Source organism: Chanos chanos, chromosome 4 (assembly GCF_902362185.1).
Source record: "Chanos chanos chromosome 4, fChaCha1.1, whole genome shotgun sequence".
In the NCBI taxonomy this organism is placed as follows: domain Eukaryota; kingdom Metazoa; phylum Chordata; class Actinopteri; order Gonorynchiformes; family Chanidae; genus Chanos; species Chanos chanos.
This window is the reverse complement of record NC_044498.1, coordinates 34,326,852-34,344,823: the sequence shown is the minus strand read 5'-3', so window position 1 is coordinate 34,344,823 and position 17,972 is coordinate 34,326,852. Positions and strand designations below refer to the sequence as shown.

Sequence of the window (17,972 nt, the reverse complement as noted above, 5' to 3'; positions counted from 1 at the left end):
GTAATAATTTCACATATGTTGCTACATCCCCAGATGTTGTTTGTGGACAATGAAAAAAAAGTTGTGCTGATCCTCTGATCTTTCTGATCCTGAGTAAAAAAATTCCCCCTTACCAGTGTCACATTATTTTTGAAAATAAGAGCCTTAAGAATTGTCAAAATTTTCCTGCTTGGCCAAATATCATGCAGTGCCAATTTCAAAGCTCAAGAGCATAGGTGTACTTAAAGCTCGTTTGAAATCCAAACCTTTCCAATTTAAAACTTGTCCTGATTTTGTTGTACTCTTAATGCTTAACATGCTTTGTGAGGAATAATAGGGCAAAATCTTACTTTTTGGATGAATTGCAGAAATCTACGTAAAATTCTAAGTTATCCTGAGACCTAAAATGCTATGTGAATATGGGAAGTTGTTCTCTCTACATTACTCTTTTGTGAAGTTTCCAAAAAATCCATACAGGAGTGATGAAGTGCCTCTTTGTGTGACCTCAGGGCAGTTATGCAATAGGACAGGAACATTAAAAACCTACCCTTCAACATGTAACAGTTTGTGGGAAGAGGCAGGGGGGGGGGGCGATGGGATGCACAGTTGACATGGATTTGCTGCTCATGGAAATGTCGGTATGTCACTGGATAGGACCAGCTTTGAAATGGATTTATAAGGTTGAGGTGATCTCACTGAGATCTGAGATCATGTCAAGATGGCATGACTAAATAATAAAAATCCTACACACTAGTAAGTCTATGAATACTCATGGTCAGTGCACTCCACTGAGATTACATCTTCTCTTGGACTCGTGCCTCGACCCTGCAACCTGAAAACCATGTTGGGTTCCTCGAAAGATGGGAGTTTTATTGTCTATTAAAGTCACTTTGAATCATTAAAAACGTACTTTTTCTCAGTTTATAAATTTTTGTTACATGTTTGATATGAATTCAAAATGTTTGGCAAGCAAACAAGTACATATAAAATATAAATTTATAAGTGTGCTGTGTTAAACACAAGGGTTTTGCCGTGTTGAAACTGTTATGGGACCTGGTCCCTGTCTGATGTAACGGCCATTGTGCTGCACTAAATAGAACATTCCGTGTTGGGTTGACTGTTGAGACTATGTTGTATGGAGATGTAGAAAAGTCATAGAGCAAATGTTTTATCTCATCTTAACATCTTTAGTGGGTAGAGATCTGTGTCTGAATGTTATACATGTGAAAAATAAAAGAGATCAGCTTCTTCCCTGTGTGTCACAGTTAGATGCTGTTATGAATAAATCAACATTGTTATGATTAATAGCTAACTTGCCACTACATTTTCCATCATAGTTGCAGAGTAACATAGCTTCAATTTGTGTGGATGCCCAAGCCTTGTCTTAGAAAGTAAATCATCCAAAATGGTTTGAGTTACATCATTTCACCAATGGAAAGTAGTTTAGGGTAAAAATGAAGGGATAGAGGTTTTAAAACTATTATTTTCTAAGCTATGTGCAAGAATCTGTCAAATCTGTAAAATTAATTGTTTTTCACTTTGGTTTTATAAAGTGAAAAATTGGAATCTCATGTCTCAACAGAGTTTGGTACTGAGAAAATATACAGCATTCTTTGTTTAACCACACAATTGATGCTACCACTTTATTGTTTTCTTTATCCTCTTATTTTGATGGTCATTAACCAGTGCTCTATGTGTCTTACTAGCAGTAAACCTAACTCTAATACCAGTTATGGTAACATGAAAGTGACATTGGCATTGTGCTCATAGCTTGTTGATTTCTTGATTTCTTATGATGATTATTTGATAAGTGCTTGGGTGCTAGTTCTCTTGTAAAGTGGTACATAGTCACTTATGGAAGCAACTTTATTTGACCCCGTATGCACCTGTGGAAGACAAAGAGGAAGAAGAATAGGAGACCAAGCATAGCAGAGGGAACATGTCACAAAACTCACTCTCCAGCATTTAAAAACTCATCCATTTGGCGAGCCATTTGATGGATTATATAAGACCTTAGAGATTGTTACATAACGAAGCTTCTTCCTCTTCTGTGGAGCTAAATGTGTGGTTTGGTGTGAAGATACCTTGATGACATTTCCAAGGCTGGCCTGATAGCTGTTCCCTCACCAGACCCATTCATCTTGGAGTCTCTGAACGTAAATCGCAAGAGCCCCTAGATTAAGACTGACGTGTGAAATAAGTGACAAAGAATTCAGCTTGAATAAAGTGTTTTGTAAGTGCATTCCTTACATTTAGGACTATGTGTGATGAGTATGTGTTTATACACCTCCTGTCAAAATGTCATAGACCAATCCGGTGTCTGTAAACAATCCAACTAAACTTGTCTGTGTGTAACAGATATATTGAATTCATAAACTATACAGCCGTTATGGGACGAAGTGGAAATATATGAAACACAGTGCGGGAAACCATATGAAATTTCATGACTGAATATATATTCTCTGAATTACACATAACCTTGGATTGCCCATTTTGTCCACATCTGTACAAAATCAGGCCTTGTACAATACCATACTCATTTTAATTTTCTTTATCGTGTAGTTTCTAAAAATCATACATGATTTATGTTAATTTATATGGAATTTCAGCAAACACTTTTAGAGGTAGTAGTGAGGTTGTCTGAGACCACAGGAGAATGGACTCATTGACCCTAAATGTGTAAGCTGCCCCTCTGCTGTGCGGGAAAGTAATGGCCCCTGATTAATGACCATACGTTGATGACCCAGCACCATCCAGACCATCGCAGAGTGGAGGCAGCTTGGATTAGCTAGGTACACTTCTCTCAGTGGCCTGGATTAAGTGGTCTAACACAGCCCACAAACTAGCCTGTCTACCTCGCAAGACGCCTGCTTCCAGTCACGCTACTCATTGTGTGGTGTGCTTTGTGGGCACCTATCAGCATGTCTACTCAGCCTGGGCGTTGCGTCAATGAGGCGACCCCCAGTTGGAGGCCCATGGGGCTGGGAGGCTGGGGGGATAAAGTTTGATGATCATGGGGAATTCCTGCCTCTGGAAACCGACTGCATAACAAACCCCCCACCCACCCTCCCCTGTAGCAGTTATCCCCCACCTTAAGCTCCCATCCACTGGGTTGACCAAACACGTGACGGACTCTACCCCTCCCCTACCCTCTCCCTATCCCCTCCGAGTCAACTTTCCATTCAGCTCTCGGCAAAAGATCACCTGGAACCCGTCATAGCTGTGCACCACAGGGAACCTGGAGGGGGTGATTCTCTTCAAGTTTCATTTTCCCACACTCTCACTGGAAAACTAAAATCTACTCCTCACTCCTAGTCTTAAGCCTAAGTCCACAATACCTAATAATTTCAGGAATACGCAAAAGCTGTAAATTTCGTCTCTGAGTAAACATGCAAAGCACATTTGAAAGTATGAATTTGTTTTAAGGGTTTAAAGAAACAAAAAGCTGTCCTGTCTACCTTTTATACAATATGATTGTGGTTACGTGGAGACTGAAAAGAATGATGAATATTTTTCCATTCTGTTGACTCGGCTTTTGGGAGTTCTTTAATAGTGGAAACTCCACAGGCAGTGAGGGTTATGTCCAACTGCTCGAGAACTCCTCATATTCACCTTGATCCTATCTCCTCACGTCCCGTACATTGGAGCCGAAACACCTTGGGGTGGCCTTGATTGATCTGATGCTCAGAAGCTGTTATCCTGCAGATGATCTGAAAAATGAATTCATGGCCATTTTATTTTGCAATTGTTAACAAATCTGTTTCGCATTTGGTAAATTCCTAACTACTGTATGAGACATCTTTTTTCAACTTTGCTTTGAATACTCAGTTTAATCAGTTTAATTATTTGTTTCCATGTGTATGTTTGTTTGAGTGTGTAACTGATGATCTGGTCCTTCCCATAGGGTTCCATGTTCAGCACACAGACCCCCGACTCCTACAACCTGTTTCTGAGCAGTGCAGTTTCAGATGGTGTTAAACTGTGGGACTTGCGTACTGCAAGGTAGGTCTCATGGATTTCATCCTCTTTCAGAAACAAAACGTACATTTTCCATGAGGTTAAGACCTTCCTGCTGAAGTTGGAAATGTCGTAAGAAAAGACATGACAACTGTCCTCAAATTTACAGCTTTGTTCAGCATGAAATTAGAAGACATTACAGAATGTCTTCATCGTGATGTGAGGAATGTTGCCTCTTGCTGTTTGCTGATATCATACAAATGGCAGATAAAGTACAAAACCACCACTCATGTCAGCTTAGGGCATTTTACACTTTCAAGATATGACCATATGTCATAGTTGGATCAAGTATTTTCACAATTAAAGGTTAGACCATTAGGATGGTAAATGTGTACCGTATGTTCTCCTATGACTTTAGAAATGTGGAAAGAATGACACTGAATGGATAAATACTGCTAACTGTCAAGTTGCTTCTCTGCGGTGCTGATGTCATAATCTATCAGCACTTCAGATCAAAGAGAATTCACACAGGCTGCCTTCTCTGCACATGAGTGTAGAAGCTTTCACCTTTTAACATCCCTTCCCTGACATTCACTGTCAAACCCACAGCCCAGCTTTGTTTGTACATGGGTAACATACACTCAGACTAACTCTGGAGCCCAAGTGAGAAAGGTGAAGGCCAGGTCATTGACTAATACTGTCCAAGAGACATGAATCAGAATGTCACGGCTATTTGAAAAGGCATCTCATATGGAGTATATATATATATATATATATATATGTATAGATGTATGAGAGGTGATTTTTTGAAAAACTTCCAGCTTATTTTTTTTCTAGGTTCAACCGCATGTTTTACAGCCGTTGCATAATCCAGTTAGGTACATTAGGGGAGGAGAGTAAGGACTGGTTGGGCGTTCATAAAGTGTTTCCAAGTCACTCTCCAAAATTGTGGAAAAAAACAGGTTTTATAGTAACATTTCTCCTACCGTAGAGTAGAACATAGAGGGTTTTTGTAAAATATTTCATTTTTTCTTTAAAGAAGGAGAAAGATATCCTTTAACAATGTTTCTCAGCTAAGTTTAAGATATTGTAAGTGGTGAAAAGACCATCAGTGTTGATATTTTTCAGTCACATTTCCAAAATAATGTAACATCATGTTAAAAGAGTGTCCACCTTCCTTGACATGGTAAATATTTGAGCCTTGTCTCCAGGTCTAATTCTAACTCAAATTCAAATTCAAACATCCTTGTTTGAGGGGGAAAAACACACACAAGTGACTTGTAGGCTTCATTTTCCTGTTGTCTGACTTTTTGTCTAAAATTTTATGTAATTAATTAAAAGGCTGTTGAGAGAATTTCCTAAACATCAGCAAAACAAATTACAGCAAATTAAGGTAGCCATTTGAAGTCTTTAACACAGGTGTATGGTGGTATTCACACTAATGGTGATTGAGACTTATTTGGTGATTCCCCAGTTGTGCAAGACTTCAGTAACTTATTGCGTAAGAAGTGTTTAGGGATAATCAAAAGTTAAACTGATATGTGCATTGAAAAACAATAAGGAAGAAGAGGCGTCTTTTCTGTCTAACATGTTAACTTTGGACTTTCTCAGCTTACTTTGGAACTGTATAGGTCTTTTGCAGAAGTTCTCTCTTGCAAAACTTGTCCCTAGATCAAAAATTGTATGCTCACTTCATTACTGAAAGATGGAACTCTTACAAAGCAGCAGCAAATACAAACCATGGATTTTGGAGGGAGAGGTAGTTGATGGGAAACGACTTGTCCTCTCAAGTCCTGGTGAAGCCAGCATTCCATCTTTGATAGGGCTCACAGGATTTTCAGTCTCTCCTGGTGGGAAGCTGATTACCAGATTTGCTGAGCTGTGTCCAAAATGCTTTTGACCAAACTTGTTTTCAAAAATCACACAGCTTTTTCAAATACATCATTTGGTGTTGATTTTAAGTGATAATTAAAAAGACGTTCCTTTTTAGGGTCCAGTGCTCTGCCATTGTATTTGTTTCTCCTTGAATGGTTGAGTAAATGCCAAGGAAATATCAGGGCATGTAGTTGTAGTCTTTTATGTAATGAGAAGCAAGCAAACCTGGGTTCTGGTGAAAATGAATGCAAGAATCACCGAATCAACAACAAAAAAAAACTTACGAGGAAATTTTCAAGTAGCCAGAAAAAGATCTGAACAACCCAGCAAGTAAACAGTGAAAACAGAACCCCAGGCAAACTCATGCTAAACAGTTTTCGTTGTCAAATTTATTTTGACCTTTTCATTAATATCTCCTGATCTGTTTGGCTGGGAGAGTGCCACTTAAGAAACCAAAAAAAAAAAAAAAAAGTAGAATGCTATGCCTCATCATTAAAGTGGTTAATGTATTATGTTATTGTGCTGCTCCCTAGTAAAATGCTGTACTTGATATTAGACCAGTTTATATGACAATACTCTTTTGTATGTATTTTTTTGATGGATATTAGATGCATTTTGTTATGGAGTAATGTTTCTATTACACAAAATTGTAGATTAGAGATGTTTGATTATTTATTTATTTACTATTTATTTGTTTTGTTTATTTATTGTGTCTCTTATTAGTTTTTTTTAATATTCCTGATTAAACCCTGAATCTACTGAGGAGCAGTTGATAGCCACATCTTGTACCCCTGCATGACCACTGGTTTCTCTTCTGACTTTATATTAGTGGCTATGCATGTGGCCTCGCTGCATATCAGTACAGCGAACAAATCAGACCAACACAAATTACTCCAATGACTGGTACAGTTGCAGCACCACTTCAGATATTCCAACTAGGCAAGTATATATCCCAAGCACAGTCTCTCTCTTCTAAACGCTTCAATCTTGTACTATGTTTATGAGAAATTACCTTGGAACACGGGCATCTTTACACTTCCCTATCAAAGTGCATATCATGCTGTATCACACATGCCCTATAAACAACATGCACCAACACTGCTCTAGTAAAACATCTGGCAGTTGCCACTGACCCACCCAGACAGTTGATGGGTTCTGTGTAGCCAGTATATGAACCCACTATGACCAGCTGGGAACCAAAGCCCAACCAACCCTCTCCACCCATCCATCCATGTGAGAGATTTTAATTGTGACCAGTCAGATTGGAGATAGACCAGAGATACTCAGAGCAAAATTGGTATGAAGAAATCCTTAGAGACTGGGTACCCAGAAGTAACCTGGTGCTCATATATGGTCCACCCCAAAGTACCAATCACTCTCCTCTTAATGAAGTCTCTGTCCAACCGTAGCTACACCTCTATTCAACAGTTAAGGCTTTCAATTGGTAAAAATAGCAAAGCAGCTGTAATGGACGGAGTTAGACAACACAGACAGCAAGCAAACAAAAAAGAAAAGAAAAGACTTCAGCTCGGATCCCTTTGTGGTTACAGATCTTCAGAAGATTTTTATGAACCTGAAATATTTCAAGACAGCTGGAGAAGTGGATGGCTGGATACAACATTGAATTGCTGCAGGGCAACTAAAATTATGGACATTCTACCGAGGAATCAACGATTCAGAATAAAGATTGTAAAGTTGAAAAGCTACTGGAAAAGATGGGAACAATGGGCTCCCTCAGGGTTTTGGCTCCAACCCTTTTCTCTTTGTACACAAATGACCATCTTAGGACAAATTTTGGATAATTCACACACACATATGATAGCTGTGTAGCTTCACAAGCTTCTAGTATCTGTACTTTGGTCTAGAAAGGATATATCAGAATTCAAATAGAGCTGTAGCACATGGTGGCTGAAATCAAGTCCTATAAAAACACTGTCTTCTCCACAATGCAAAAACCAACAGAGAGCTCAGAACACATATTAATAGCCAGAAGCTTTAGCAAGACCCCAAAACATATTTTGGCAGGACACTGACCATCCAGGAACATCTGAGGGAAATGGGAGCCAAGGTTATATCAAGAAAAAACCTGATCTATAAACTGTCTTAACTTGGAGGACCACTCTCTGGACCTCATGACAGGTCCTTTCCGTCTCTGTAACACAAGACTTGCTGCCTGCTGCTGCCTGGTCATGATCATCGCACATTGTTCCAACCTCAAAGGTACAGCTTTGGACTAAGGGAAGTAACACAGTGAACCAGCACGAAAGGGAGGACAGGGAAACAAAGTTCTGTATGAAAATGATGAAATACAAGTTCTGTTGAACAGAATGTAAAGTCCATGTTCAAAATGGCAGGAGCTATTTACAAAGGTTGGAGCTATACTAAACAGGACAAATTGTGAACTAGCAAGGGCACTCACACAAAAAAAAAAAAAAGAAGACAAAAAAGTTTTCAGTTCAAGTGAACTGCTGCTAATGACTCCTATGCTACCAACTAACTTAAAACCCAGAAAAAACAAAGGGGAAATAAGACAATGTCTTCTGGAAACCTATCTAAATTCTCTAAAACTAAACAGTTATCAAAACAAAATGTAAAAGACAGCTGTCATCTCTAGACAGTGCTTAATAATATCCAAAACCACAACACACAATAGGACAAGTGGCCAAAGTGAAGCACATTCGGGGAGGAGCGTTTTTATATGCAAATATCCCTCATTTGGTAGTTTGTCTATCTGGTGACTTGCTACTAGATCTTGTTAATGATGTGCAAGTAGTAGCTCAACAATCCATCTAATCCAGCACTACCCACACCCAGTGGAGCAAGCCGACACATACACAGACACACAGAAAAAAACCTGAGGGCCATAACACACATACACTGAGATTTGACACTCAGCTAAATGTCACTACCGAGATCAGCCTCATTTCCATGGCCCACTCCTATGTCTATGCTTCAAGCTCTTAAGGAAGTGGCAGAGGATCAGACAGGACCCATGCCTTGCCATTCTCTTCAGATACAGCACTAGTGCTTGCAGCCTGTGTACCTGTGGTATGGAGCAGGCTACACCTCATAGAAAACTGAAGGCTTCCTTAACCTCAGTTCTGTAGGAGCAGAAGCAACTGCTTGGTTCAAGGACTTTTCAGTAATGTAGCCCTATGGTAAAACTAGATTGTAGATGGAGCCAAAGGGGCAAGTTTAAGATTCTTTAAACACATTTGAACTTTCTTGTACCTATGATTACATTTAATATCTGACAGTCTGTTTTTGGTTGTCAGCAAAATCTGTCCCAGATCTGTGGAAAGCATCATAGACCCAGCATGAACTTTAACAGAACTGTGTAATTTAGAGTAGAAGTATTGTTAGATATATGGTTTGTATTTTCTACTACCTCAGAAGAGAACCTGTCCTTCTTGCAAAATCGCGTCATATTTCAAGTTCATCTATGAATGCACACGGGAGAAGTGGAGAGAGAAGTGAATACATTGTTCTCACTGATGTCTCTCTGAAAATTCAATTAAAGTTCCAGGAAAATGAGATGGAAAACCTCATTACAACAGTCACTGGAAGAATTAGGTTAAGTCAGAAAACATCTGTAGGCATATATTTACTACATTTCTTTCTGTTTAAACATAATTAGCCTCATGATTATTTTGATAAGTGACTCAATGAACTTTAGGTAGAAAGGCATTTTTTTTTTTTGGGCTGTGGCAGCTTCATTGTGCCTGCAACATTAATCTTGGCTGACTGTCAACAAGGAGAGCGCTGGGACCTTCCCCCTGGCCAGAGTTCAGCCTTAAACACAGTATTCAATCAAAACACTGTAGTCACCATACATTGACCCACATTTGGACTGGACTTCTGTCCGTCTGTTATCTGTTTCAACTTGATTTGGTCTGGCACTTTCAATGTTTGCTCAAATGGATCCCAAATTGCTATGGAGCTGATTTCTGTACAAACCACCCTTGTTTTCCCCAGCCCTTTGGATTGAGATGAAAGCTGGGGCTTGAGAGCCTCTGACTTACTAATGTCATCATTATTTTCAGTGTGCATCCCCATAGGGAAAAAGGTTCAACCTTGGAGAATTGTGTATCTTACCTCCGAATTTTTACAGAATAACATCAAAAGCAGTTTAGTTGTTTTTGACTCCACCTTTCATTTAATGGAAACTTCTTGGTAATTTATGCTGTAGTCTAAATTTTGTCGAACTAACAGATGTGTTCTAGCATCTGTTCCGAAATATGTGAATGGACTCTAGTATTGATAACCACTATACAGCCATAGCACAGTTTGTCTAAAAGACAAACTTTCTGATATGACGACTGATTATCAATTTATCCATATCCCATACCAGAACTCCTAGAACTTTCTATATCATAAATCTTTTGTACTATATATATATATAGTATAGTTTATATATATATAATAAATTATATACTGTAAATAATTTCTGAGGCCATTGAATCTGGTAACCCTGGACTCCTATACTGTAAAAAGCTTTAGGCCTAGTTTATGTGCTGGCCAGAGGAGGATGGGCTCACCCTTTTGAGTCTTGGTTTTTCTTCATCTATTCACTTCATTTTAGAGAGTTTTGCTTGCGACTGTTGCCTTGGGCTTGCTCGCTGGGGGTTTAAGGCACTGATCTTTGTAAAGCTGCTTTGAGACAATTTTTAACTGCAAAAAGCAAAATACAATTAAAGTGTAGCTTGATTATACCTTGAACTTGATTCTAGTATGTTAAGCAAATGCCCTGTAACATCCCAAAGCTTGTTAGATGAGCAGCAGTTAGTCCAGCAAAGTGTGAGAAAGTCATTAAAATGGTGAGGACTGAAATAGATGAGCACGGGGAATGAGGTTAGTCCACAGCTCTTGTGAGTTTTTCTCTTGATTTTCTCCTGCAGTAATTCACAGGTCTCCTCAGTGACATCCTGGAGCCTGATGAAAGGTACCTGCTTTTAGACAGCAAAATGCTCCAAGATGAGTCCCCATAGATTGCAAGGCACTATGCAGTTTTGACACTGCGTTATGCAGAAATTATGTCCAGATGTGTTGCCATAAAACACACATTCAGTTTGAACTTTTGATGACTACTTTATAAATGTCACACAAAAGTGTACTCCTGCATTGCACATATCCCATGATGCACATGTTAATGTCAAAAAGTTTTTTGTCCCAATAGCATTCTATTCATATGCCCTTTGTCTTTAGTGTCTAACTAAGCTTTTTGCAAAGCATGGGTTGGTTTTATTGTTAAGGTTAATTATGCTGACTTATGTTAGCAGTGAAATCTAGCACTCTATTAATCTAGCACTGAAAGAAGAAGGTAAAGGAAGATAAGTGACCTTAGATCAAAAAGTCTGTAATGCCCTGATATTAAACAGCCCTTTCTTGGGGATTAAAGAAGATGGATCAAGTCTCTTTCTTCCTAAGCCCCTCTTTTGTTCTCCTGTTAGTGGCATGAGTTCATGGAATAATGTTTTAGATTCCAAGCATTCATAAAATACAGGTGAGCTGGATGGCTCTATGTTAGTGTGTCTGCCTCTTATGTAAGCGATCTTACACACATGTTCTGTAGTCATCTATCAGGTCATAATAAAACATATCTTTGTTTTGACTGATCAGCTTTGCTGGTTTTGTTATTCAAAAATACTTTTATTCCATCTCTCTGTTGCCTGTGTTGATAGGTGCGTGCGTCGATTCGGGAGCAGTCTTAATCGATGTCATCGATGCTCTGCGGCCATGTCACCCTGTGGACAATACATTGCAACTGGCTCTGAAGATTACTGTGTGAGTGGACCATCCACCTTTATTGCACAATATATTTTTATCAAAGGGTACTCCCACTGTGCTCCTCTCCCCCTTCCTGTAGCAATGTTTCCTTTTGCATGTGCTTGTCTTTGATAGTAAATTTGCTTTCCAAACACAGTTCAATGTCATGTAGAGTCTCAGGGAATATATGAAAATACAGGTTTTACAAAAACCTGTTCATCTCCGCTGTATGTTCACATAGATTTATTAAACTGTCTAAAGATAATTAAGTGTGACCGCAGAGTGAAATTCTCATGACATGATTGAAAGCAGTTGATTGACAATAATCACATCCTAAAGATCATATTTGTTATATCCTAAAGAATTTCTTTAATTCTTTTTTTTCCACCTCTTGATGAAAGTTTTGGCTAAAGTGTAGCTACATGTTTGTGCTTTGATAGGATGACCGGCCATTTTTGAGTTTTTTTCCGCGAGAGTGTACCATGACCTTATATGATTTACATCCATACCCTTCCCTTTCATCTCTGAGTCAGATAAGCAAAAAGAATGTTCTCTCTGTGTAAAATCCAGGCAGCATTTCAGGTCATGGTCTAAGTTTGAAATATTTATTACTCATGTAATGCCTCCATTATTGGTGACCTTTATGTTTAAACCAATACACATGCTCGTTTGCTCGTAACAGAAATTAAAAAAAAAAATCATTCTGCTATCCAGACATTTGGATAGATTGAGGGATGGAAACATGGAAGAGGGAAAGAACTTCAAAGATCAGAGGTATCAACATGCATCAAATTCTTACCACAATTGTTGAGTGCAGGGCGAGGTTACTCGTGAGTACAGCAAAGAGGTTCCAAACCAGTCCCTCTTTTTTTGTCCACTTTCTCTAGTAAATTTGTCCTTCTCTCTTTGAGTGAATCTTATCTCATCGTGCAGCTGCTTCATATTTAGTACTGAGCTTCTCCCCAGCTTTTGCTTCATGCCAGGGCAGTTAAAATTTATTCAGAATAGGACAGCAATGGAACCTCCAAATTCTCCTTATTTATTCATGTTGAAAGAAAGAATTCTGTTTTCCTACATAGCGAGTGATCTCCAAGCCCCAAACTTTTTTTTGGTCAAGACATACTTTCATGAACTCTGGCTCAAAGTCGCAGAATATCTACTTGGTCTGTACCAAGAATTCTGCAGCAAAGTTATGTTGCTTTAATATGTGAAAGCGATAAAGTTGTCAAAAATATTCGCATATAAATTTCTTTCTTTGCTCTGTTTGAATTCTTAATATATTAAAAATCAGGCTACTTGAGTCTGAGGACATCTGAGGATCTAGTCTGAAGTATTTTGCACAAAATCCCCTGATTTATTAGAATTCAGACTAAGGCTAAATCCAAAAAGTATTCCATGTTAGACCTCAACTCAAAGTAGTCTTTTAAAATCATTTAATGAGAACAATAAATTGTGTATCTTAAGTAAATAATAGGGATTCATACTGATAGAGTGGTCCTAGTCATTGAGGGTCTTGTGATTACCCAGCAGTTGGCAGATATTCACCTGTCTGTTCTCATTAAGTAGAACATTACAACTTAGCGTCATAACTCAAATGCAACCCTTGAATTTTGAATGGTCCATATCGTATAACTATATCGAATACAGTACCTTATAACTCCCCTACAAAGGTTTTGCAGCCCTTGTGATGTCTTATTTACCAAGCAGGGTTGTAGCCAGTCTGACACAAAAAAGGGTTTTTGCGTGTTATACTGTTGAGCTAATCCACAGGGTCATCTCAGTGATGTTGCTCTTGGCTCTGTAGACTGTCTGTGATACTGGCCTGCTTAAGGGTCTATATGAAGAGGCAGACATAGATCTGTCACAATAGAGCCTCACCTTTGTTTGACTTATATCAAATTTGCTGCAATTGGAGCCCAAATTAGATTCCACCATAGGGCTCTGTTTTTATTAGAACCTCAGAAAACCTCAGGTCTGTCTCTACATTCTTAAATTCATTTGGAGTCCTGTGCAGTTTGCCTATAGCAAAATGTATTTATATTAGAATAGAGGTGACACTTTCACTGAAAATTACTTTCCCAGATTACTTTACCAGGATATGGATGATATGTAAAATTGCCTCATCTCCCTTCATCTCTGTCCTTTCTGTGTTTGTATGTTTTTGTGCGTGTGTGCGTCTGTGTATGTGCACACACGCATGCAAGTACTAGAGGCAGTGGAATAATGTATTCATGCTGATAGTTTGTTATTAATAGCTGGGTCCAGCCAGAGCAGCAAGTTTTGAGAAGCAGCTTCAAGGAAAGAGCCCTTGGCTGCAGCATTTTCTGGAACCCGATAGAGTGAACGGTAGTGAGCTACTCCTCTGTTATTTGTGGCCGCCCCAAAAGTTCCATAAGCCAGAAGCATTTGTACTTGTCTTAATATTTCACAAGATAATCGTAAAAAATGATCTCCCAGAAAGCTCCTGAAAATAAATAAATAAATAAATAAAGATTTCTAGATCAGTTTTCATTATTTCAAATCTTTCAGGAAACAACAAATTCAGGCAAGATGTGGTACAGTGCTATGGGACAGAAATACAGATTCTGTGAGTGTTTGCAATCCGTCAGAGCAAAAGAAAATTAATGTTGTGTGTTTCTCATTAATGCTGCCTGGGATAGATTCTGTCTATTGTTCTACAAAATGTTTTTGAAATTATGATTTTTGAAAGCAGTTTGGTGTGTCTGGGTGATTATCTACTATGGAAATGGATAAAGAAGTAGGCTAAAGAAAGTATGTGTTAGTGCTGAAAGAGATGCTTAGTGCCATGTGACCTGTTTTTGACTCGATCCTGTATGAGATAGTGGAATATGAACCTCAGTACAGGGATGTCAAACTAATGCTGCTCCACAAGGAGTGAGCAGAGACTTTGAAGAAGAACCCTATGCCGGTCCATAACTCTTCTATGACTCAGAGTCCTCCTAGCTACCTCAGGACTCTGACGATCAGTGAGACTTTGGCCTTCCAGAGAGCACGCTCCGTGCCTTTCCAGAAAAGTCTAATAGGAAACATCTGTAGGAATCTGACGAGTTGCTGTCTGGTAACAAACATCTCCACATCTGGTTTTATCTGTGCTAATGGCAGATGGCTCCTTACTCACTTTATGCATTTAGCCCCCTTTCTTTTTCACTGTCTCTCTCTCTTGCTTTCTCTTTCTGTCTCTCTCTTATTTCTTTGCTTTAACATAAAGTCAAATTTATGTTTTTTTCCCCTTATAGTCAGTGTTTCTTTCACTACACATTTAGTACTGACCGGTTTACTGCCTGTTTGTTTCCAGGACCAGCAGAAATGACAGAGTTCCTAAGTTCCAGATTGCTCCAGAATTTCCGGAGTTACATCTAAGAGAAAGAAGCATTTCTTGTATCTTGATATGTTGTTGTATGTGTGAGACCATCCTCACCTTTGACATCTTTTGCAGGCGTATGTATATGACATTCGAAGCAGCACCTTCGTTCACAAGCTCAAGAGGCAATCTGACACAGTCTTGAATGTGGCCTTCAACCCTGCCACTCCTGAGGTGGGAATTTTTTTCTTTTTGTTTCATCCACACATCTCCTTTTTAAATTTATCTGCAGCTCTGTTTTCTTCGTAGTGTTTTTTATTGAAAGCATTCACGTGAAATGATAAAAGAAGCATTAGAAATGTATTCCTCGTCATAATGAATCAAACAGACCTTCAGATCAAACTTAAATACTGTATTTACTTTTTGTGTAGTTCCCATTTAGGGAACTTCCAGATTTTCAAGTACTCTGTGACATAGAGTACAATAACACACCAGCTTACTGTGGTTCCAGGGAAAAGCCCTTAAACTGTGGGGTGATCCAAGCAATATCAAACTCGCCACAGGGAAGAGCAGGGGTCTTTTTTTATTATTGAAACCTTTTAGGAGCAGGTTCAGTGTAACTCTGTATTCCTCATGGGTGTGCTAGCTGCTCCCAGAGCTTTGAAGTGGCCTTGCGCTCAGGGCTCTGTCTCACTTTCAAAGAGCTCAGTGGATCCACAGGGCCGATTTCCATCGGGGGTTTAAAATAGCGCTTAAAATGTTGTGTGGTGAGATCGCTTTAGGCCACGGCACGAGCAGCTTTAGCCATTATTCACTGCCTCTTAACCACCACAAGTCCCTTAATGCAACTCGACACCCCAGTCACATGCAGAAATCCCTGTTTCATCTATTATGAAACTGCTTTTAATAATTCCTCATTTAATAATTCCTCATTTCTTGCTGTTTTTTGTATTGACAGCTGCTTTAAAGGGACGCAAGTCAACTGCTTTTCAGAGCATGGAACTGTACCATTTGTTGTTGTAAATGCCAAATATTTCATTCTTGCTTTTGTATGGAGAATATTCAGATGACTTGTTTTGTCCGAGCTTAGAGTCATCTTCAGGGATCTGAGTCGGCATCCAAATTCTAACATTGACTAGCGTAAGGTTCATAAGACATAAAGTTGTCTTTAAATGCATAATTCAACAATCGTCTTTTCTTCTGCTTTAGATCACTGATGAGCACAACAGGCCAATTTTCCAGCGTTCTACAACCCACCAAGAAATGAAATATATATATACATATATACATATATATGGGCAGAACTGGGCCTTAATTTATAGTGCTGTAAAAAGTATTCTCTTCTACAGAACATGTTTGTGAGGGAAAGTGTGATTCATGTATTGCAGCTGTGGTTGATTTATAGAACACTTTTGGAACCGTTTGGAGTGTGCTATAACATTTAATTCTCTACATATACATATCTGCACCAGTAACACCACTGGTCAGACTGCATGAGGGCGGCACGGACATCTTTGACAGCTGCCTTCACGGACAAAGGTGGAAAAAGGTGTAATGTACAGCTCTTTACTGTCCTATGTACTATTTCCAGGCCAGTCTGTCTGTCAGAATGAAGAACAAAGCCTGCCGGCCTTAGTCTCCTTTCACTGTCTTCCCTAGTCACCCCCAACAAATGCATCTGTTCAAAAACAGTAATCAAGAACAGGTTACTTTCATTGATGCAAGTTTGACTTTTTCATATTAGGAATGCAAAGATAGTGAGCCACCACCACTATGTGGACTTTATGAATTTATGAATTTCTTATATTAATTTATTAGTGCCTGGATACTTTCTCTTTGGCTCCCTTTCTTTCACTGTGGTAGGGATGGCCTAGATCTCTCACTTATCTCATTCCTGGCAGGTGATATATCTTATTGTTTTCAGTGGATCTACGCACTTTAAAAAGTGAGGCAGCCACTAGGGGCTTTTCACTTTGTTTTCAGAGCGCTGATTAACAGCTGAATTATTTAAAAAAAAAAAAAAAGTCTGAGAAAAGTACAGACCTGACAGTGCTTCAGGAAAGAGATTTTCCAGCTATGGAAGATATGGTATTCATAGTCTGTCCTGCCTAAGACGGAGCTGTGATGCTTTATTATTATATCAGTATATTAATAACTAATATCATTATATTACTGATATTCCAGCTTCATCAGTAACTATAGGTAGCCTAATATGTGTAGATCATATTGGGTCTGCCTGCATTTGTCCCCAGCTAGACAGCTGACCTTTCAATCATAGCATCAGTTTTTCTCATCTGTCAATTTTTGCTTTTCAGTATTGATGTTTAGAGCAGCCAGTACACTTTTGGCAAAGCTTTTGAGGGAATAAGAAGGACGTTGAGTGTTTCTGGGTAATACTTGTTGCTAAGGGACTCCCTACCCTCATAACTCTCCCCTTGTTGTCAGGAGGACTGTACGCACAATGCACACTGGGATTGTAAAAGGTCATTACTCCATCTACAGACCAGCAGGATGTAAATCAGCTGGGAGGCAGTGTTGCTCCCTGGAGGGCTACAGAAGATAGTGTGTGCGCGTGTATGTGCGTGCATGCGTGCATACATGCGTGCATGTGTGTGTGTGTGTGTGTGCGTGTGTGTGTGTGTGTTTTGCATGGGTGTGTTTGTTGGTGCGTGAGTGTGTTTGTGGGTGTGTGTGTAGGTGTGAGGTATGTAGATGTTATTTGTAAACCATTCAAAATCAAAAGCCACATGTTTACTTCATACATATTAGGAAATGCACATCCATGATTTGTTCTAAGGAGATTAACCAGATATTACAAATGTATCACAAAACTTTACTGAGACAGCTTAAATTTCACAACAGCTGTCCTTGGCCTCTCAGATGGAGAGTTCAGGGAAGAATTTTAAGAAACAGAAGAATTTTTCCTCCCACCTAGGCCCCACATTGTAACTCTGTGCTCTTATTTCTTTAATCACATTTGGCTCCCCTTAACACCTTTTAAAGTGATGTAGGGTTTAGCTATTTATATTTTTTTACTCATTTCGTGTGGCTTCGGCGCTTCCTTTGGCTCGAG

At 39.1% G+C, this 17,972-nt stretch overlaps 1 protein-coding gene across 1 annotated transcript in view; it reads left to right on the top strand.

The window, feature by feature from the left end:
• wdr27 (WD repeat domain 27) overlaps nucleotides 1–15,563 on the top strand; it is a 32,668-nt gene extending 17,105 nt beyond the window's left edge. The window contains exons 20-23 of the mRNA XM_030772262.1: nucleotides 3,884–3,981; nucleotides 11,493–11,595; nucleotides 15,035–15,133; nucleotides 15,546–15,563. Coding sequence (XP_030628122.1) covers nucleotides 3,884–3,981; nucleotides 11,493–11,595; nucleotides 15,035–15,133; nucleotides 15,546–15,563 — 318 coding nt within the window. The remainder of the gene's footprint in view (nucleotides 1–3,883; nucleotides 3,982–11,492; nucleotides 11,596–15,034; nucleotides 15,134–15,545) is intronic.
• The last annotated feature ends 2,409 nt before the right edge of the window (nucleotides 15,564–17,972 follow it).